At 50.5% G+C, this 22,552-nt stretch overlaps 1 protein-coding gene across 3 annotated transcripts in view; it reads left to right on the top strand.

Moving 5' to 3' along the window:
* ST8SIA2 (ST8 alpha-N-acetyl-neuraminide alpha-2,8-sialyltransferase 2) overlaps positions 1–22,552 on the top strand; it is a 62,253-nt gene that overhangs the window by 38,646 nt on the left and 1,055 nt on the right. For all 3 annotated transcript variants that reach the window (XM_027571690.1, XM_027571692.1, XM_027571691.1), the window contains 2 exons: positions 1,677–1,934; positions 7,810–8,103. In XM_027571690.1, the coding sequence (XP_027427491.1) occupies positions 1,677–1,934; positions 7,810–8,103 (552 nt within the window). The remainder of the gene's footprint in view (positions 1–1,676; positions 1,935–7,809; positions 8,104–22,552) is intronic.

The following is a 22,552-nucleotide window of genomic DNA, read 5'->3' as shown; positions in this document are numbered from 1 at the left end:
ACTTTCTGGGAGACTGTCCTTACTTTTAAACACTTTGGGGTGAGTAATTGCAGAGGTTTTAGCAATTGCCATGCTGTATCAGTTTGTCAAGTTGTATAATTCTTGGTAAAGGGCAGTAAATAAATATAATGCCTCTTTTCCCATCAAGAGATACAAATTATTAAGGAAGGGGTGTCTCCCCTGCACGATGGCAAAAGATCCAGGTCATTAATAAGAAGAGACTAGTGGAAGAAGAGCTTCGTGCCCTGCCGAGCATTCTAGTTACTCCTTGGCTATGCTAGTCTCCCAAATCTGGGCGCACGTTAGAGCCACCTGCTGAGCTTTAGAAGTTTGCAGACACTGAGCCACTCTCAGAGTCAGGATTTCTCAGGTGTGAGTCCAAACCTTCTGAATTCTTTATAGTTCCCTGAGAGCTTGAATGGGCACCTTACTAGGACACACCGCTGGTGGTCAACATCTCCAGTTCTATGGGCTCTCAAGCATCAGTGTTACCATCTGCACAATGGGGCAACCATCTTGCAAATTCGCACATTGGGAAAGTGCAAGAAGAAGTGTTGTCCCTCCAGGCTCTGTGGAAAATAAGACTGGCATCATTGTATCTATGCTCGATAGGGGCTTGCTGCAGGAAATGAAGTTCATGTAGGCTAATGTGGGGACCAAATTTCTTTCTCTCTCTTACTTGAATCATTTCTCAAGATCTTTTAGGAGATTCAGACAGTAAACACCCCCACCCCTGGCTAGGATACCCCAGCTAGGCCTGAGTGATTTGAGTAAATCTCCCCAGGTGATTCTAAGAAGACACCAATCCTTTTTCTGACCACACCCCATTCCCTCTGTGTACTTTGCTAGATGATTCTAGAGCATTCCCCCTAAATCAAAGTCATCCTGGAGCCTGGGGAGCTGTCCTTTGCTCACCTTTGTTCTGAAATAGCACAAAGGAATTTCTCTGAGGGACCAGAGAGGATCAATTTTTACAAACCTCAAACTAGACAGCAGCAGGGGGCAGGACAGCACACTCCATGGAATGGACCAGCTCAGGGACAGCAGGCCATGTTCTCCATCTCTCAAAGGGAGAGTTGACACACCTCACAGTATCCACACTCCCGTTCACCCCATGGGACATCCCTCTGCCCAGAGAAGATTTTTGTGGAAGAAAATAGACCACTGGGGTGTGAGAGACAGGTGTCATCCTGGCTTCCTAATCCTGGTTCAGGAACCCCTGTCAGATGCTGGCCCCGAATCCCACTGAGAGGGGAGTGTAATGTATGGTGACCACTGTTTGGAAATGTCCAAGACGGGTTCCCTGGGATGTGGGATTTTCAGTGCCAAAAGCAGGCCGTCCTGGGCAAACCAGAATGGTGGATCACCCTTCCTTCCAGGGCCTTCTGTGATGAGTTCACACTATGTCCTAATGGAGTCATTTCCCTGGGCAGTTATCAACTCTCATAGGAAGAGGCTGTAACCACAAAAACCAGACTGGCCCCCACCTTAGTTGCCTCTGGGCTGTTTCTGGTACACCCCACCTAGAACCCATTCTCAGGGGGCACCTGAACTCAGCTTCACCTGTGTGCTGGCTGCATCAGGCCACAGGGGGACAGAGAACAGGAAAAGCTGGTTTGACAAAAGGCAGTTGGCAACAGGGAGACTTTTTCCTCATGTGTGTTTGGTTTCTATAGGAAGCAAATCTTGAAGTTCTTGGATGCTGAAAAAGACATCTCTGTCCTCAAGGGGACCCTGAAGCCCGGAGACATCATTCATTATATCTTCGACCGTGACAGCACAATGAACGTGTCCCAGAACCTCTACGATCTCCTCCCCAGAACCTCGCCCCTGAAGAACAAGCATTTCGGGACTTGTGCCATTGTGGGCAACTCGGGGGTCTTGCTGAACAGCGGCTGTGGGCCGGAGATTGACACGCACAGCTTTGTCATAAGGTAATCGCAGCAGGGGCTCTGGGACCAAAGGGACAGGTAGGTTTAAGTGGAGCGTGGCCAGTTGTCCTGAGAGGTCGAAAGAAGAGACGCGGCTTAGGTTAGTCACCGTTCTCAGCTTTGTGCATTAGCATTTCTTGAGGTGCCTTTAAAAGTCCCAGTGTCCAGACTGCACCCCAGACCAGTTAAGTCAGTCTGAGGGGTCAGCAGGATGTAGCCCAGGGAACCCAAACCCTTCTGGTGTACAGCCAAGGTTGAGAATCCCTAACCTGGCACAGAGGTAGGCAGACTATGGCCCACAGCCTGTTTTTTATCAATAAAGTTTTATCGGAACATAGTCATGCCCATTCATTTTCATATCTTCAATGGCTAAATTAGTTGGGCAGAGTTGAAGTGTTGCAACAGAGAAAGCATATGCCAGAATCTGAAAATAGTATCTAGCCCTTTACAGAAAAAGCTTGCTGACCCCTAGGTAAAGCCTAGGCCAGCCAGTTGTCGGTTCAAGTTTGCAAAACTCTTATAAGTGTTCTTGAAGGTGGTTCTCTGCTAGTAACTATTATCCTGTAGTCAAAATCTGGGAGGTAAGGGGGTGGCAGAGAAACTTGGACTTGACCATCATTCTCCCTGAAATATCAGCTCTTTGTTCAGTCTCCTGGGACCCATTTGGACTCAGTTACCAATGGCCCTGATACCTGACCCCCAATCCAGACAGACTGGGAACAAGGCCTTGCTGTCCCCTGGTCAGAAGTAGGGCACACAGAGCCTCGAGTTTCATCCCAAACAGTGCCCCAGCCCTGGCAGAAGGGCATGCTGCATCTCACGTTTCCTCCGGGGCTGTCCTGATGCAAAGAGAGCCTTGTCCTGAGGTTTGGGGAAGCGGCCTGCTCACAGAGCACCCTGAACTTCAGGACGTGGGATTAGACGCTGTGTTTGCTCCTGCATCCACTGTGATGGAAGCAGCCGAACTTTGCCAGATTCTGCCTGCGCCTGGCATAGCCCGTGGCTCAGCCCCCATTCTCAAAGCCCTCCAGTCTACAGACTCAGGGACAGAGGGGGAATGCAAGGGGGAAGGAAGCAGGGCAGGTGTCTGATGGAAGCCAGAGCAGGGGTGAGGGTGCAGGGGCGGGGATGTTAAAGGTGCCGGCAGAGGGCAAGAGTAGGGGGTGCCAGGCAGCATGGAGCCGGAGGCCTTCCTGGCTTGGTGTCACGCGTATAAGCCATGCCTCTTCCTTGTTTGCATGCTCCACCTAGCCCTGCCCTAGCACTTTCCAGAGGCAAGGACACATTCCAGCCAGTCATTTCCCCCTGGGGGCACTGACCCAGGGAGATGAGCAGTGTGGTGTCAGAGTCCGGTCTTGCTCTGCGGCTCGTTTGTCACGTGACTTGGGAGTGTATCACTCCCCTTTCTGGACCTCGGTTTAACCACCTGTAGACCAAGCGGGCTGGACTAGCCGTGTTTAAGGTCCTTCCGTTAGGAATACCGGCTGTGCTCTGGCCCAGGGCCCGCAAACCCTGACCAGCCCAGGAGTCCTCGGGAGCGCATTCAAGGGTGGAGTCATCAGGGGTGGGGCCGGAGACTCTGCATTCCTAATGCCTGTTGTGGTGCCGCCTGCACTTGGAGAAGCACGGCCACAGCATGCTTTGCCTTCCCCCGGGGGCCGTGTCCACACCTGTCCACGGGTGCTTAGTAAAGAGGGCCCTGACACCAAGGAAAGAGCTCCCCAGAACAACACGTGGTTGTCCTTTGACCTTTAGGTCTGTCTCTGAGTGTGGCTTGCACACACCTGCATGTTTTGGGGGGTGGACTTGAATGACCTTTTAGGATAAAATTACAAAGGCGCACTGTGACAGACACCTTGTGATGCCGAGTGGCAGCCCTGGCCCCCCCCCCCCCGCCCCACCAGGGGCCACTCCTCTGGGCTCTTCTCACCTTGGGGGGGGATCACCCACCTCCCCCCAGGGGATCCTACAGGCCACAGCCCCCACCGAGAGGAAATGGGGTGCGATGCTGTGGCCACTGCCTGAGTACGCATGTGTGAGTGTGCCTGGACGGTGTCTCCGTCCGATAGAGCACACTAAGTGTTCATTCCCTGCCCTGCCTTTTCCTGGGGTGCAGGGAGGTCACCCCACGATTCCACACCACCTCCCCTGTAGCATTTGCCTGTCTGAATGAGAGCTCTCCATGAACCCTGTGTCTCCACCCCAACCGCCTCACGCTGACCATGAGCTCCCCCAAAGCAGGCTGCTCCTGTCCATCTCTGGATGCCAGTCCAAGCCTGTGCCTGGCACAGATGAGGGGCTCTGAGCTCGGGCTCTGGGCTCTATGGGATAACAGATACCAGGAGGGTGTCTTGGTCTCTGTCAATTGAAGTCTTTATCACTTTGCCTTGCTCCGTGTTAATTGGGCCCCTCCTCTGCGTGGGAGACAGCGAGACCTTGCCCCCTCTCAGAACACTCTACCCTGAACAGTGGGAAGATGCCCTGCATGCAAAATGCAATGAGCTTGCAAAACGCTCAGCCTTCCTGGGGGAGTTCAGGGCAGCCTTCTGGAAGAAGTGGCATTCGAGCTGGCCGACTTTGGCAAATGAAAAAGGTGAGCAGGAGGAAGCAGCATGAGGAAAGCCACGGAAGTGAGAAACTAGATTCATGGATCGCGGAGGCTGGGGCTTGACTGAGCCCGCTGCCAACATATAGTGCTGCTGGGACCTGGGGCCGGATGGGAGGGCTGGTCCTGCAGTGTCCCCGTGAGACTGCAATGGCAGGTTGAAGAGACTGTCTGACTCGGGGTATCTATGTACAGAATAAATTCCCAGATGTTTGCAGATCAAAACTTTATTGTGTGCTCACCCTCACACACTCACTCACACAAACACACACACACACGTGCACACTCACCTTCAATAGGGAGAACCTAATGAACCAATGCCCCGTCACAGACCAATCACCACCCTCATCATGCTCATTAGGCACTTGGCATGTACTAGGTATAATTCGATGCACTTCGTGTTTATTGACTTAAGTAATTCTTGCAACAGCCCTATCAGGAATGTTCCATTTTGGGCTGGCTTCTGAGATGCAGAGAGCCACAGGTCCACAGCACGCTCGGGTGGCCAGGCTCAGGCTGTGGGTCCAGACAGTCTGGCTCAGAGCCAAACATGAGCCGCCTCTCTCCCCGGCAGGTTGCCCCTCCCCCATGCCTATGGCCATGCCTGTTTCTGGAAGGGACAGACTCCTTTCCAGCCCAGAGTCATGCCTATCAAAGCAGCGCAGCCCACATACAGACCACCCCCCCCCCGCAGAATTTGCTCTGGGAGGCCTGGCCTGCTGTTAGATCAAGCTTCCTCCCAACCTGATTCCCCCTCTCTGACCACCCACATAAGGAAAATTGCCCTGTGAGGGAGGGGCACAGCAGGACAGAGCTGCCCCCATCATCCTCACTCAGGAAGTGACCCTGAGACATGGTCATGGGACTAGCCTGGCCCTCACAGCCCTCCCCTGCCTGGAACACCTGCCATGAGCTGGGTCCCATGTTGAATGAGGTGGGGAGCCTGCCTCAGGTTGCTCACCGCCCCAGGGCTCCTCCAGAGTCTGCAGTAGGGCACTTGGACGACACCCCAACTGACCAGTATTGTAGCTGGGCATGCACTTGCCCGTTTCTTCTCCCCTGACGAACCTGGAAGCCTACTGGGGGCAGGCTCCACATCACTTCCTTCTCTGCCTCTCCTGCAGCCCCCACTGGTCCATGATAGACTCAGTAGGTCTGAACCACATTGAATCCACTCCCGCCTGCTCTCAGGACCTGGAGGTTGGCCCCGGGGGAGGCCCCAGGCTCTCAGGAAGGTCTTGGAAGCCTGGCTTAGCCAGGCTTCAGGACAATAGGGGTAATTGTCCCACACTGGTGGCCATGATAATGATACTCCGTTTCTCTGACATCTGAGGCAGGGGCCCCTGAAGGTGTCCCAAAGCATTTCCTCCCCCTTGCAGTGTGTAGCCACAGTCAGAGATAGCAAGGTCAGGGTGGGGATGGGGACGGTGGATATTTTAGGGGGTCTAGTCTGAGCACAAACAGGCTTTTGAGTCAGACACATCGGAGACTGAATCCTGGAGGTTCTCTTACTAGCTCTGGGCCTCTGAGCAAGTTACGTTGCACATTCTGGCCTTGGTTTCCTCATCTGTAAAGTGAGGGTGATTAATACCGAGTCTGAATAAAATGAGCCGACCTATGTTAAAGGACCAGGGGCTGGCACACACCAGGAGCGCAAGGATGTTAGTTTTCTTTCTGATCATCCTACTTTTTCTCCCCAAATGTTGAAGGAAGAAAGTCCTGGCTTGCAAGGAGGGTGAGTGGTGTCTCTCTGGATCTCATCATTTGGCAATGACCTGTGGCCCTGGTCTTCATGTCTCTATCCTCTATTCTATAAACACTTATTCTAGTTTCTCAGACTTAATTCTATTAGTCAAAAGGCTCTTCCACCATCAAATCCTCCATGCAGGAAACAGCCAGGTCTCCCCTGTGGCCACCCCAGGCCCATCGGCTTGCAGCATGGGCAAGAAACCCCAGTGTGCACACCCAAGCTGGACCCATGAAAGTGGGAAAGTTCCCCACAAAGCAGGCCTCTGGTGAGATATCAGAGGTTGCCCACCCAGACAGGGTTCCTGTCGAGTTTAGCACGAAATTGCAATGGCCTTTTTATAGTTTGTCCGCCCAGACCCAATTCCATCCAACACAATACGTACTACAACTTCATCATATTGTTGTCTATCTGTTGCCTAAAATGCAAATTTGTCATGTAACTCTCCTGTTCAAGAATTTTCTGTGGCTCCCTTTTGCCCTTGGAACCACATCTGTGACATACAGTCTGTGCTTGCCTCTCCAGCTTTGTCTCCTCCACACACTATGCCCCAGGCAGAGCAAATCACTTGCCCCGCCCCCAGATACCCACACTGTTTCCCATCTCTATGCCCTCAGATACATTTCTTGTGCCTACAATGCTATAGCACAATGTTTCCTAAACTGCCTGGTCATAAGAACTACCTGACTGGCTTGTAAAAGTAAGTGTCAGTTCCTCAGCTCACCTGTTGAATCTGGGTCCCCAGGTGAGAGACCTGGCGAATCTGTATTTTTAACTACCGCCTGAGGTGATTCTTCTGCTCTGCAAGCTGGAGAAACACTTTTCTAATTGCCTCATCCACAAAGGGACTAATGCTCATCCGTCCTTCTAGATTTCCCTCAGTGGTCACCGCCTCTGAGAATACCACCTAGTGCTCCTCCTTCCTGTAGTAACATGACACTAGTTCACACTGAGATCTTCGTGTGGTCCAGCAGTGTTCTGAGTACTGGGTACGTAGTGACTCCTTTAATCCCTGGGAGGGGGTGCTCTTGTGCTCTCCATCGCAGCTCAAGAAACCATTGTGCATATTCCTTAGCTGTGGGAAAGCTCTTAGGAAGCACAGAGAGGTTGAGAAGGTTGCCCAGAATCACACAGGTAGAAAGCAGCAGAGGTGGATTCTGAACCTGGGAGTGTGCCTTCAGAGCCCTCACTGTTACCTGACGTGGCCAGGTCACACCCGCCTGTAGCATGGTCGCTTTGTGGGCTGAGGGCTGGCTTACTTGCCTCCTTCCTCCTTGACTAGATCTGGAACTCCAGAAGGCATGCATTGTGTAGCCCCAGGGACTAGCGAAGTTCTATGTGTGTGGTAAGAGCCTAGTAAATGTGTGTGTCAGGGAAGAAGCAGCAGGGATGACTGGGGCGGGGGCAGGGGGGCACTGCTGGAAGATGAGGAGGAAAGGACAGGAGGTAAAGGTTGGATAAAATGAACTATAGGCAGCAGCATCTCACCTTCCCCAAAAGAACTGTGATGCCTTTCTCTCTGGCAGGTGCAACCTGGCCCCCGTGCAGGAGTACGCGCGGGATGTGGGGCTCAAGACCGACCTGGTGACCATGAACCCCTCGGTCATCCAACGGGCCTTTGAGGACTTGGTCAACGCCACCTGGCGGGAGAAGCTGCTCCAGCGGCTGCACAGTCTCAATGGCAGCATCCTGTGGATTCCCGCCTTCATGGCCAGGGGTGGCAAGGAGCGCGTTGAGTGGGTCAACGAGCTCATCCTGAAGCATCGCGTCAACGTGCGTACTGCATACCCCTCTCTGCGCCTGCTGCACGCCGTCCGTGGGTGAGCGGCCTCTCCACGGGCCAGGGGGCCGTCACGGAGTCTGGGAGGGGCTTGGTGGGCAATATTCCTCTCCCGGATGCACCTGCAGCCCAGCGTACCACTCAGCAAGCCCCCAGGGCCTTTCTGCACTTCCCTTCCTGGAGAAAGGAGAGGGGCGGGCAAGTGGGTTTCCTCCGGCATGCCAGTTTTGCCCAATGCCCGCCCAGAGAGCTGTGTTGAGAACAGTCTTCCCGTTGCGGCTCAGAGTGAATGAATCATAAGGGGAAGGATGGAAGGAGGAAAATGTGCTGGAAGCTCTTGCAATAGTCTGCGTGAGGACTGACTGTGGCTTAGACTGGGGTAGTGGTAGCAGATAGGCAACAGGTGGCTCAGATCAGCTGGAAACTTTGGAGTAGAGGCCTCAGGATTTGCTGATGGGTTCTATTCAAGGACCTCAAGAAGGGTGAGAAAGAGAAACATCCAGGATAGCTGTTAGGATTAGAGCTTGAGCATATGGGTGTGCATGTTTGGGGCTATTTAGTTTGGGCATATTAAGTTCGAGACGCCTGTTACAAATACACCTCTACACACTCCTGACCTTGCTCATCCGACCACATGGCAGTTCACCGTCCTGCTTAGTGGCACCAGCTAGTGCACTACACAGACCCCCATTGACATTGAAAGGCTCTTTACTGGGGCCCAGGCATAACTCAATGTGACCCTGGGAAGCTCTCTGACCAACCCACAAAGGGGTCTGGCTGTCCTCACAAAGGTGACCCCCGAGTTCCCCGAGCCTATGACCAGCCCTGGTCTCATTAGGGTAGGTTGCCAGCACAGAAACCTATTACCCCCAAGAAAAGCCGAGCAAGACATTCAGTAAGAGGTGGCCACACTTGTGGCTGATGGAGCAGAGTGACACCTGATGGACACAGGGCTCACTGGGGCCACATCCCTTATCCTGGAGGTTGACCTGTGAGCCTGCCTTGAGCATCCGCTTCATCCCTGCCTGTCTGTCAGCAACCCCCATCTCACAGAATCTAGGCTCCATGCCTTAATTGTTGTCTCTGCCTGGAAGGAGGAAAGTCTTTGCATGGTTTGGGGGTCAGAGGGGATGAGAGTAGGAGGACTAGCCCATGGTAAAGAGAAATAGTCCCTCGGACAGGGAATGGGCTACTACCCAGAAGAACTGTATGCAGACAGAGCTATTTCCAGCTATAATTGACTCACTTTCATCTGTCAAAATAGCATTAAGCACCAGTAATAAGCCCTTTAAACAAACAGGCTGTTAATCCTGGGATGGCAACAACTTCCCTTGCAGGAACTCCCAGGAGGAAATACTGCGGGAGAGAACGGGGCTGGTTTCTGCTTTTAGCAGGAGAGGAGGTGGTGGGGAAGAGGGTTTCGGGGGCCTTGGAATGGATTTCCACCAATGGCCCTCTCCCTCTGCAGGGTGCGGGTCCAGTTGGGCATTACAGGAAAGGTGGGCAGCGTCTGTAGTGAGAGTGAGGGCTTGCCCAGACTTGGTGGGAACTTCCCCGGTGTTTGCCACAAGAGAAGGAACGGGCTGGGGGGATGGGGGAGGCACGCAGAACAAAGCCACGGGAGAAAAGACCAAGGGTTCGTAGAAAAGATGGCTGAGGAAGAACCCGGCCCAGAGGCGGTCTGGTCTAGCATGACAATCATGGGCTTTGGAGTTAGGGACACCTGGGTTCAAATCCCACCTCCATTACTCAGGTGGTGGAACAGGTCCCTTGTCTCCCTGAGCCCTGTTTTCTCTGTCTCTCGCTGAGGAACCCTGCCTACATCCGAATGTGTGTCCTGTGCTGGCCAAAAGGGACACACAAGTCAGTCATGGCTACTGCCACCAACCCCCCAGCAAGGGATTAGACTTGTCCTATAGACTTAAGAGGCAGAAGTAGGACCAGAGGGTGAAACCACCGGGAGGAGCGTATATTTAGGCTCAGCTTGATAAAGGATTCATAGAACGGTGGACAAAGTCAAATTCACCTGTCAGGAGTTCTTCACCTCAGAGTTCCAGTGTGGTCTGTAGCTTAGAGAATAATCTTGTTTCCATATTTAAAAATCTATCATTCCATAAACCCTCTATTTATGAGGTGGAGGGGATAAACATTTTTACTGTGGTAAAATATACACAAGATAAAATTTACCATTTTGACCATTGTTAACTGTGCACTTCAGTAGCGTCAAGGATATTCACAGTGTTGTGAAACAAATCTCCAGAACCTTTTTATCTTGCAGATCTGAAACTATACCCATTAAACAACAAGGCCCCTTTTCCCCAACCCTCCCTCCCTCCCTCCAGACCCTGATATGGTAAACTTTCTACCTCAGTTTCCATGAATGTGGCTACTTTAGATTCCTCATACGAGGAGATTCATACTGCATTTGCCTTTCTGTGACTGACTGATTCCACTTAACATGATGTCCTCAAGGTTCATCCATGCTGTAGCCTGTGCCAGATGGCCTTCCTTTCAAAGACTGAATAATATTCTGTTGTACATACATAACAGATTTTGTTTGTCCCTTCATCCGTCGGTGGACGATTCGGGTTGCTTTCACATCTTGACTATTGTGAATAGTGCTGTTGTCAAATTGGGTGTGCAGATATCTCTTTGAGACTCTGTTTTCAATGGCTGGATCGTATGGTAGTCCTATTTTTAATTTTCTAAAGAACCTCCATCCTGCTTTCCATGGTGGCTGCACCATTTTATGATCCACCAGCAGGTGCATGAGGGTTTCAGTTTCTCCACATTTTCCCTGACACGTGTTATTCCATTTCACCACATCTTTGCCAACACTTGTTATTTGGTAATAGCCCACTTTCACCACTTACACGTGTACAATTCGATTAGAAGAAATTGGCTGTTAGAGGAAAATATAGTAGAAAATTTTTGTAACCTTGGGTTTAGCAATGGTTTCTTAAGTATCAAAACACAGGGAATGAAAGACAAAAGAGATAAAAGGGACTTCATCAAAACTAAAACTTTTCATGGACTAAAAAGCCAACATACTCTGAGAAGGGAAAAAAACCCACCCACAGAATAGGGGGAAATAGTTGCAAATCATGTATCTGATAAGGGATAAATATCCAGAGTACATGTGGAACTCCTACAACTCAACAACACCACAAATAAATCAAACAACCCAGTTTTTAAATGGGCAAAGGACTTGGATGGACTTTTTTACAGAGAAGATACACAGATGGCCAATAAGCACATGAAAAATGCTCGACATCACTCAGCATTGGGAAATCGTAAATCAAAACCACAGTGAGTTACCACTTTCCACCCCCTGGGATGGCGGCTATCAAAAAAGTGGGAAATAACATGTGTCGGTGGGGATGTGAGGAAATCGGAATCTTTGTGCCTGCTGGTGGGAATGTCAAGTGGGAATCACTTTTGAGGCATCTTAGTGTGTTCGTTCTGCAAAGGAGGAAGTTGATGCCCAGATGAGTTGGGTGATTTGTAGGAGGCCACCGGGCCAGTGAGGAGAACAACCAGGAACTGAAGCAGAGCACCTCACTCTGGCCAGGGCACCAGAGGCAGCAAATTCACACCCAGCCAGTTCTGGATTTGGGGCCCCCGTCAGCTCAGTGGGCCAGGTGCTGTCACACCAGAGAAGCGGTGTTAGGAGACCACAGAGGGTAGCGGTGTATCAAGACGCCCTGGGTACATGGCAGCTCTTCTGAGTCTGGGGCAGCGTTCCCACCAGGCAGAACAAGCTGAAAGGTCAGAACACCTCAGGGTCCCACCAAACACCAGCGGGCATCTGAGACTTGACACGGTCTTGTGGAACCGCCTGTCGAGGCTCTCAGTGTTGTTCACCCCTTGACCTCATCTTGGCCTTTGCCTCCCTCATTCGCTTGACTGCTCCTTCACATCCAAGCCATCTTTCCGAAGGAAAACAGCTGTCCTCAGATAGCAGCTGTGCATCCACACCCTCTGAATGCAGCTGGGTGGCTTGAAATACCCAGACATGTCCATATACAAGTCATTGTGCTCCTAGGGCTGGTTTAGTGTCCCCAGTCCATCCATTCATGGGGAAAAATCTGTGAGATGCTCTAGTAACAGCAAATAGGCTTGTCACGAAGACCAAATGAAATCGTTTATATAAATCACTTTAGAGCCCAGTGCTGGTCATATTAAGTCCATCTAGCACTACAATCTGGCACATGGTAGAGCCAGGCTTCATGTGAAGAGACCACATCACCGCAGTTTCAGTTCTCCTGGTTAAACAATCTCCTCCTGCACTTTTGTGGTTATTAGTCTACTTCTTATTATTAACTGTTTAAGTTGTAAGTGCCTTGAGGTCAGGATAATGGCACTTCATGCTGCACCCTTGTCCCCTGCTTAGTGCCTGATACTGGGAGAGCATCTGGTGACTGGTCAGGGGGTCCCCAGTGACCTCAGATTGAAGAAGGACATGGAGGAGAATAGATGAGGGACACAAATAACCATCCTTAACACTGCTGTGCTAGACACCATGCTAAGAATTATGTCATGTAATGAGGGAACTAGAACCAACATCCTATTTTAAAGACAACAAATTGAGCCTCAGGTGGTAAGTAACTTGTACAAGGTTGCATGGCTGGTAAGAGTCAGATCAGGACTCCTCCCTTGCTCCTGATCACCACCCATTTGCCCCTGTGAACAATAACGAGGAAATAATGACAGGGACCCTAGAAGAATAATGTGGGGAAGGCCAAAGCCAGAGTTCAAGCTTATGAAAATACTAAGAAAAACAGAAAGGGGGCTCCTGGGTGTCTCAGTCAGTTGAGCCTCTGACTCTTGATTTCAGCTCAGGTCATGATCTCAGAGTGGTGAGATGGAGCCCCGTGTCAGGTTCTGCGCTGGGCGTGGAGACCGTTTAAGATTCTCTCTCTCTCCCTCTCCATCCACGCCTCCCCCCACTTAAAAAAAAAAGGAAAGAAAAACAGAAAGTGTATTTTATGTTTCAAGTAAAAAGAAGCAAAAAGTTAAGGGCAGGCGGTGTAGAGGCTATGAAAGACAGACGGGAACTGGACTCTTGGTTCCTCTTCTACACCTATCTCCTCAGCAAAGGAGAGCTGTCTTTTACCTGGATAGCATAATGGATGGAGCCTTTGGTATCATTACTTACAATCCCACTTCACTGCCCTAAACCAGCGGTTCTCAACAATGGTCCCTGGACGAGCGGCATCAGCATCACCTGGGTACTTGTTAGAAATGCAAATTCTCAGGCCCAGCCCAGGCTTACTGAATCAAAAACTGTAGGTCTGAGGCCCAGAAATCTGCATATTAACAAACCCTACAGGTGATTCTGAGGCGCAGTATAAGTTTGAGAACCTCTACTCTCAACAAAACCAAGACCTATTAACATCCCAGGAGATATCATGCACAAAGACCACTGAGCAGCTGGCCCTGATCTTCCCCAAATCATACAAAATTGGAAAAGGAATAGGCCATCCCTACCCCAATTTTCTAAACACGGGGAAGCAATGGACTCCAGTGAGCTTGTTGTCAACCCCAAGCCAGGGTTTCAAAATGGTTATCAGTGCAATGGCTCGGGAACACCTGACGATGAAGAAGCAAATATCAAGACCAGATGTCCTCATGGGATAACAGCATGACACACTGCCCCAGTCTGCTCTTCTGAGGGGGGCAGTACACAGGTAGGCCCAGGGTCAGGGCAGTCATTTCATATCTTGGGTTCAGTCAGATGCTTTGACAAAGTATTTCTTGAGCAGCATGGAGAACTGTGACATTTCAGGGAGTAAAAGGAAGCAAATGTTAAGTGTCTTCTTAGAGAAACCTTGTAAGATAGATACTATTTTCATCCCCATTTTACTCAAAGGACACAGGCTCATGGATGTTAACTGAATTGCTCCAGGTCACTCAGATGAGGAGGAGGGAGACTAGAACCCATGTGTATGGGTTTCCGTTGTGTTTACCGCCATCCCCCTTCTCATGCCCTTGACAGACTGACCACAGTCTGTTGACCACAGATACCCAAAAGACTAATTAATTAAAGGCTGACCTTGTGGGGATCTCTAAGCACATGCCACCAGCCTCCTGTACTGCCAACTGTCCCCATTTTTACCAGTGACTTACATGAAGGCATCAATTGTCTCCTTAGCCAGTTCACAGAAGACATGACTTTGGGGGGATGCCTAATAACTGGGACCTCAGAGTTGAACCCGAACTTCTTTTGATGGGCTGAAACAATGAGCCGATCTAAGAGGGAGAGATTTAATACGGACAAATGCAAGATTCTGTACTTAGGTTCTAAACAATTGTACAGGTGCAATGAGCGGTACCAACCAGCAGCAGGCACGTGGCTGCTCAAAGAGTAAGATAATCTTAGATCACAGGGACGGATGTATAATGTTTTGAGAGTCAAGGAGGTCAGCGATGACCTTGGTCGAATCCCACTTGGAGAGGTTTTGGGTCCCAGGCTGGAGAGGGACCACAGTGGCAGAGAAATTTGAAAGTCAAAAGGTTTGGGGAGAGAAGTATCCAAGGAGCATGAGAGCAATCTTTCTTCAATTAGCAAATATTTACTTGCTATAACCTAGAAGGCTCCAGGCCTGTGCTGGGGGAACACAAAAATCAATGAAACAAGGCTTCTGACCTTGAGGGGCTCACAGATTTGGACTGCAAGGCTCCAGGTGTAGAACTAGGGTTGAGAAGTCATCTACAGGGAGTCAGGTTTCATCTGGGCCCTGGGAAGAGCATTCCAACAAATAGAGGTCATCTAAAATGAGCTTGGTTGCCTCTTGTTCCGGCAGCAGTAAATGCCCCTTGCTGGGCCATGACTTGGAAAATCCACATCCTACAGAGTTAGTGGATGAGTCTGCCAGCACTGCTGTAACAAAGGGCCACAGGCCAGGTGGCCTAAAGTGACAACAGAAAGTTACTGTCTTGTAGATCTGGAGGCTGGAAGTCCTTCTGAGAGCTCTGAGGGAAGAACCTATTCCAGGACTTTCTCTTGTGGAGGACCATTCTCCATCATTATCTCTGTGTGCCTGTATATCTCCAAATAGCCCCTGCTTATAAGGACATCAGTTGGACTGGAATAAGGGCTACCCTAACAACCTCATTTTAACTTGCTCTCCTCTGTAAAGACCCTTATCTCTAAATAAAGTCCCATTATGAGGTACTGGAGGTTGACCTCCACAGATGAATTCTGAGGGGATATAATTCAATCCATAACACCCTTTCCACTCAGAGATTCTTTGATTCATCATACCTGTGCCAGGAGAGTCTCTAGCCACTGGGTACTCTGGAGATTCCTGCCCACCTGAGGCAGTTATTGGGCCTGGGCATCTCAGGGAGGGGGCAGTGTGGTGCAGAGAAGGTCTGCTCTTTAACTCTTACTGGCCCTGCCCCAGACCGAGCACCTCTTCCAGGGGGCTTCAGGCTCTGCCAGCCCGCAAGAGTGGCACAGTGCCCTAGCTGGCTGTTGGCAAGGGAGGTGAACAGCCCAGGGGAAGGACACCCAGGCAGTTGAATATGGCTGCAGGAAGGGGAAAACTCTGGTCCGCAGATGGTAGTGAATGGCTCAGATTCAATTACAACAATGAGGAAGGCTGTGACCCACAGAGAGGGTGGCCCTCGGGCAGGAAAGCAGCCCATTGCCTGGCCCCATTTAGCCACCCAGACCACAGGCCTGATGCAGAGGAAGCCTGTGAATTGGTGCTTAGTTAGGCACCAAAAGTGCTGAACGTCGGCCCTAGGATGGCAGGGACCCAGCAGGCATCCCTGCCAGGGCTGGAGCAGTGGGTCAGCAAAGTGAGCATTGCTGCCTGGCAGCAGGGAGCAGAAACCTGCACGCTGGACAGGCAAGGGAGTAAGCATGGTGCAGAGAATGAGGCGAGACCAGCGCAGGTTGGAGGTGTGCCCTCCCAGGCATGCCCATTGCAGTCCCAAGAGCATGTCCCCAGGGCCAGTCCAGGAGCTGGGTTCCAGTCTCCTCCAGGGGACACAAAGTGTGAAAGTATATTCCACGGCAGTGATACATAGAGAAAAAGAGAGAGGTCTGTGGTATGCAGGCACAGATGGCATTTTGTCATTTTTCATAGATTGTCTCTATTTTTTTCAAACAGCGATGCACATAGTAAAAAGAAAAATCCAAACAGTATAAAAGGATTTAAAGTGAAAAGCAAGTGAGCCCTCCTCCACAGAGGCGGCCTGTTACACTGGTTTTCTATGTGTATTCTTCCAGAATATCCACTTTTACACATAAGAGAGCATGTTTTAAGCATTGTACATTGCTAAATTCTGGAAACTATTCCACATCAGTACACACCACCTTGCTCTCCTTCACAGTGTCTGGACCATAATTTATGGGAGCAGAAGCCATTGGTGGGCATCGCGGGTTTTTCCAATCTTTGGCTAGTATAATCGGTGCTACGGTGATCATCTTATACCGACATCTGCACACGTATGTACATCCAGAGGCTCGCTCTTTAGGTGTGCCGTCACGAAAAAGAGACGCATGTAAGCGTTGTTCGCGTTGTTAGTTTTTATAGTGGTTACCAAATTGCCCTCCCTGGAGGCAGGTACCAATTTACACTCCCACCTACGATGATTGAAAATGCCTGCTTTTCCATAACCTCACCAGCGTGGTAGATTACCGACACTTGTTCTCTTTGCCAATCCAGTGGAAAATGCCATCTGATTGTTGTGTGAAATTGGATTCCTTTAATTATGAATGAGGTTAATTATAATTTTTTTTCCCATTTGGAGTGGCATCAGTTTAGATTCCAGAATCCAGCCAGGAGTTTTCAGCCCCCAAGACGTGGTCTTTCTGGATCCCTGCTGGGCCAGAGGTGATCCCTGTGGGTGAGCCACAGTCTCTCGACTCCTCTAGGGACCCCCCACGTAGCAGGAGGAAGCTCTGAAATAATCAGCGTCATGATTTTTCCTCCTTTCTTTTGGCAACAAATGGTCTTAGGACACCACCAGCCTGCCTTTCGCATGTGCAGACCTGTGGGTCTGTGGGAAGGCCAACCTCCTTGGCTTCTGCCAGTGCCCACCCCAGGGAGACACTAGCCTCTGCTTGCTCGTTTTCACTCCTGGCTTCATTAAATAGAGATTTGTGGCACACCTACTTTGCTCATGAGCTATGCTAGGATCTGGGGTTATATAGGAGCAGGAAGTCAGTCCACTGGCTCACAGAATTATAACTTGTAGGGGAGGAGAAAGTCAAGTAAATGAATAATGATAGCATAGCATGATAAATGCTATAATCAGAAAAGAGCAATGTACATACAGGGCACAAACCCATCCGGGAAGGTCTGGGAAGTGACATCGAAGCTGAGACCATAAGAAGGAGTTGCCAGCCAGGAGAACAGGGAGTTGGTGGTGTCCTGGTAGGAATGAAGAAGGTCCTTACAGCCGTGTGGCTGTGCAGGCCAGGTGGTGGAAGGGACCTCAGGCCCAGGTCACAAGGACTTCACAAGCCTGGCTGAAGCCGCTGGATGTTGTCCTGGGGACTCCGAGAGTCTCTGGGGAGTTTTTGGTGGCGTGGTCGTCCTTGAAGTTAACCTTGCTTACTTGACACTGGCTTGGGTAAGCATTGAGGCCTGAGGACCAGGAATCGGCCTCAAGCATCCACAAGACTTGGTCAGCTCTGCACTCCAGCCCCAGATTTTGAGACAAAACCCCCAGCTCTCCATGCTCTCAAAGCTGGGCAGCCTCGTCCTGAGATGTTCCCCAGGATACCAGAGCCCTAGGCAGTGTTCCCAAGGAAAAGACGGCAATGGGCTATGGGCCCCCAGACCAGGGCTCAGGCTGCTGATGTGGATAATTGGAGACCAGGGGTCTGAGGGTTCCGTCCCATTTTGCTGCTCATCTCGCACAAAACATCCCCAAGTGTCCCACGGCAACCACCTGTAAGGCATTCCTGCTCCTTAAGGGACAATATGCGCTATGTGCCACAAAGGGCTTTTAGCATCTTAGAGAAAGCCCTTTTGGTCCCTTTTTCCAACCGTGGCAGCCACGGTGCTTGCCACATACTGAGAGCAGGAATCCAAAAGAAGGACAAATGTGCTTTGGAGATGATTTTGGCAATCTTCATCTATAGCTGTCCATGCTCATAAAATACGGCGCTTAATCATCTTGGCAATTGGGGTAACCAATTTGAAAAATAATTACTGCCTTCTTTGAGATTACTTTGCCTTCTAATTAAAATCTCAAGACTGGGATATTAAAGGTGCATTGTCAATACAACGTTCCCGGATGCACCCAGCTAACCTCATTTGGGAAGGCAAAATTAATTAGTTTGTGTTTTAACACCCAGCTGTTATCCTGAGGAAGGAAATCGTCTACAAGTCGGCCACACACACAGTCTCTAAATTGGCCAGAGCGACTGAGGGGGGGTAGAAAGGAAATCAAGGGTGATTTGTTCCCGCATAACTCAGTCAGCTCCTATTACAAGCTGCTCATTAAACGGCGCCCCCGCGTCCCTGTCAGACATGGCTCAGGAGTGTTCTTGTTCACCCGTAGAGGCAGAATGGGAAATAAGTGGGTCCCTCCGTGCCACTGAGCTCCCCCTTCATTCTGGAGCCTCCTTTGCTGTTAACACCTCTCCCAGTGATTGATTCTTGGGGGAAAGCCGGCAGCGGATCCGAGAGAGTGGGCACCTCTCTCCCTGTCCCCGACGGCCACAGGTACAAAGCTGCCTGCCCTGCTGGTTTCCCTCTTCCTCCTTTTCGACTTCTTCCTATTTTCCAATTCCATTTGAGCCAGACCTTTGCTGAGCACCATGGAAGCCAGGATAATAATGGTTCTAGGCTGTGCAACAGTCACGACCCCCCAGCCCCTCGTGGTTTTAGCACAACAGAAGCTGATTTCTTCTTCATGCAAAGTGTGATGCAGGTCGCCACCCACTCTATTCCAGCCGGTGATCCAGGGATCTAGGATTCTTCCTTCTTAGGCTGACACCATCTTTACCAGAGGCTTTGAGATTCCCCGAGGCAGAAGAGAAGGTTGGCCCCCAAGGGACATACTTCCTGTCACAGCCTATTGGCCAGAACTGGTCACGTGACCCCAGCCCCATTGCAAGGGATGCCGGGAGATGTAGGCGGGCACGTAGAGTGTTTGTTGAGTGCTTCTGTCCCTGCCACAGTGCCCTGGCTGCCCCGTGCACAGAGCCAGGTGCCTCTGAACCCCCTCCAGGAGTGTGAGGCACGGCCCCTGCTCCCGGGGAGATGCCCGCTCTGTTCTGTGTGGGAGGCCAACCCGTACAATCGTGAATTATCAGGCAGGATTGATTGATAAGCACAACAGAAGTAGAAGCAAATTTCATGATAATGGGTGGAAGTGATTACCTCAAAGGGGTGGAACAAAAGGAACATTTCCAGGAAGATGTAATGCATGTGCTTAGTTTTGGGGGGGAAGGGGAAGACAGTTCACCACGGGGACATGAGGAGGAAAGTCACATCTGCAGGCAGGGCACAGCCCGCGTCCAGGTAACCTCAGACCTCCTACAGATCAAATTCTTCCCTCCTCGTGTCTGAGCACAGCACTGATGTCCTGAAACGAAATTCATTTCCGAAAGCCTTCTCACGCTAAGGCCTTACAATCAAAAAATAAACAAACCACAAATCCCTAATATGGCATTTGTGACCGGTGTTAGGACTTGAATTTGCTCGGGGAGCAAATAGCGCTATGCTCTCGGGCAGGGACGCTGCAGTGGCTTGCACTTCCTTGGGGAGGGTCAACGGCCGCTAAAGCCGGCTCATGACGGGCGCGACCCTCCCAGAATCGCTATTTGGTGGAAAAGGCCCAAGAACCAGGAGTGGGGAGGCTAGGCTGCGTTTTATCTAAGCCCTCTCTACCCAGTTGCAGGAGGAGCGCCTCTACTGGGGCCTGTCTCCCTGGACTCCCACGTGTTCCTCTGGAACCTGCAACAAGAGGACAAGTTCAACCTAGGGGGCCCATGGATCACCCACAGATATGGTCTGTTGACTCACCCAACAGGGCCTCAGATGATGTAAAATTTTTTTTTAATTAGTTGTCAACATTCAAAAATTTGGAGAAATTGCATAAAAATCCAGATCTCTGATACACACTTTGGCACTACTATACTGGACAACAATAAAACTGGCTACCTCTTTAGATGCCACAGTCCCCACCACTCCCTGTTGCCTTGGCAACCCTGAGGCCAGGCATTGGTTTTCCCTACACACATCCCAGCTCCCAGCTCGCTCAGTTACATCCCCTGCCAGGCCACTGGGCTAGACAAGTTCCCCGGGGAACAATAATCTTTAAAACTTGACAACTATTCCTGAGGCTTGCTCTTTTCCCTTATTTTCTCTAAATATACCTCATTCTTAACAGAACCACCCACCAGTGAGAGCAGGGCTTCTTAGCCTTGGCTACACATTTGAACGACTGGGGGAGGTTTTAAAAATCCCAGTGTCCAGCCTGCACATGGAGGTTGAACTCAGGATCGGTCCTCTTAAAGCTCCAGGTGATTCAGTGTACAGCCTAGGTCGAGAAGCACTGAGTCAGAACCAAAAATACAATGGACTAGCTTAGGAGGGGGTGAGCTCCCCATTATCGGAGGTGGTTAAGCCAAGGTGGATGAGCACTTTGCAAGGATGTGTGGGGCGATCCAAACATCAGCTGCTACACTCCTGGGATTCTTCCCTCCTTCCACCTCCCTGCCTTTGCCCCTCAGGACCTTCCCAAGCTCAGCTCAAACCCCATTGAACCTACAAGTGTGCACATGATCTAAGAAGGGCACCTTGTCTCTTGAGCCTCAACCTCAGCACCACACAACCCCCAGGCTTTTCCCTGTTACTGCCCAATTGTGTTTGTGGTTAATGGAGCCATTGTCTAGCTCCCTGCCTTTGTCCTCTCCATCTGATTCTGGGTTGAAAAATTCAGCCACAGGGAAGTTTCTTGGCCCAGACAGGATGAAACAGGAGGAGATGCAAGCAAAGTGGTCTTCAGCTGACAGGCTTATGACAAAAGACTGGTTGTCTAGAGGCTCTCCTGGAGGTCGGCACAGTGCCCCCCGAGAATCATGTTCATAGGATGGTGTGAGGGTCCTTGAAATATGTTTCATTATATCAAATATTACGTGATTTACTAAAATTATATGGGTTACTAGGAATCTGTAACCTTGTCTGTTTCAAAGGCAAACACCTCCTCCAAAAAAAAAAGGGGGGGGATTTAAAGTTAACTTTCTGGAATGTCTTGGGGTTTCCTTTTTGGGTCTGCAGAAAGAACCACTTGCAAAAGGAAGGGCATGCTTGATCTTCTAGAAAATCTTCCCCCTGCCCACCCAACTTTTCCCTAAAAGCACTGCGAAGAATATGGAACAGTTTCAACTTTCAACAATATGTAAATGCTTTGCCTGGCATACTTTTCCTTCTGGCGTGAATGTAATTGGTTCATTTGACTATAAAGTCACACCTGTCACTGTGCTGAGGTGTCATCAGGAGCCGCGCTGGGGTTGGGGAGTGGATGTTTCTCACAATGGCAGGTGGAGCAGGTGTGATGAGGTGCACAGAGTTTGAGGACAGAAAAGCTCAGCCGGTGTCTGGTGTGGACACACAGTAGTGAGGAGTTGGTGGTAAGGAATTCCATCTTTCCACCAAGACGTATGCATTGCCTTTCAAGGGATTCAGCTTTTTATGAGAAATAAAGAGGTTAAACCACACATCCCAGTGAGTTCTAAATCCAAGCATAAGAACCACTGTGGAAAGCCAAAATGGTGACAAAGAGAATGGACATTTTCCCACTTCTGGAGAAACGTCTAGATTGTGTTGAAACTTGGAGATACCCTGGTCTGTGGCCCATCATCGTATAGATCTGAAAAATTAGGTCCAGCAGGGAGAAGTGACCTGCCCAAAAGCACGCAGGTAGCTGTTGACAGAACTTTCACTTGAAACTGAGGTCTAAAAAGTTGGTAGCTCCCCAGACCTCTGTTTCCTAGTCTGTGGAATGGAGATGGGTTCTTCCTCACTGCTGTCTTGGTTAAGGTAAACTGAGACCCTCTATGTGCAGAGGTAGCTCAGTGCCTCACCCAGCACTGGGATCCGTTAGCCCAACACCATGCTCTTCCCAATTCTCCATAGCTCCTCTCATTACCCCTGCCAGATTCCTAGGCAGGAAGCGGGAACTCCCATTTCAGAAAGGGATATACCAAATACCACAACAGGCCTTGAGAAGAGATCATGGCAGAACCCGGCTTCACCGGGCAGAGCACCGTCTGGTGTCCCCTCAGCTCTCAGGGAAGCCACCCAATGTCAGAGGTGGGCAACCCGCATCAGAGGGGTGGGGGTCCTGCGGGCAGCGATGGGAAGGAAATCGGATGATGCTCAAGGGACAAGGAAGTCAGTCTCTGCTGGAGTCAGGAATGGTGATATGCAAAGAGAAGCGTGACCATGGGACCCTCCACAAGGGGAAGATGGGGGCACCATGCAAGAGCCACCCCTTTACGGGGGGTTTGCATG

This window comes from Zalophus californianus, chromosome 6 (assembly GCF_009762305.2).
Source record: "Zalophus californianus isolate mZalCal1 chromosome 6, mZalCal1.pri.v2, whole genome shotgun sequence".
Lineage (NCBI taxonomy): Eukaryota > Metazoa > Chordata > Mammalia > Carnivora > Otariidae > Zalophus > Zalophus californianus.
The sequence above is the reverse complement of the archived record's forward strand: the minus strand, read 5'-3'. Positions and strand labels throughout refer to the sequence as shown.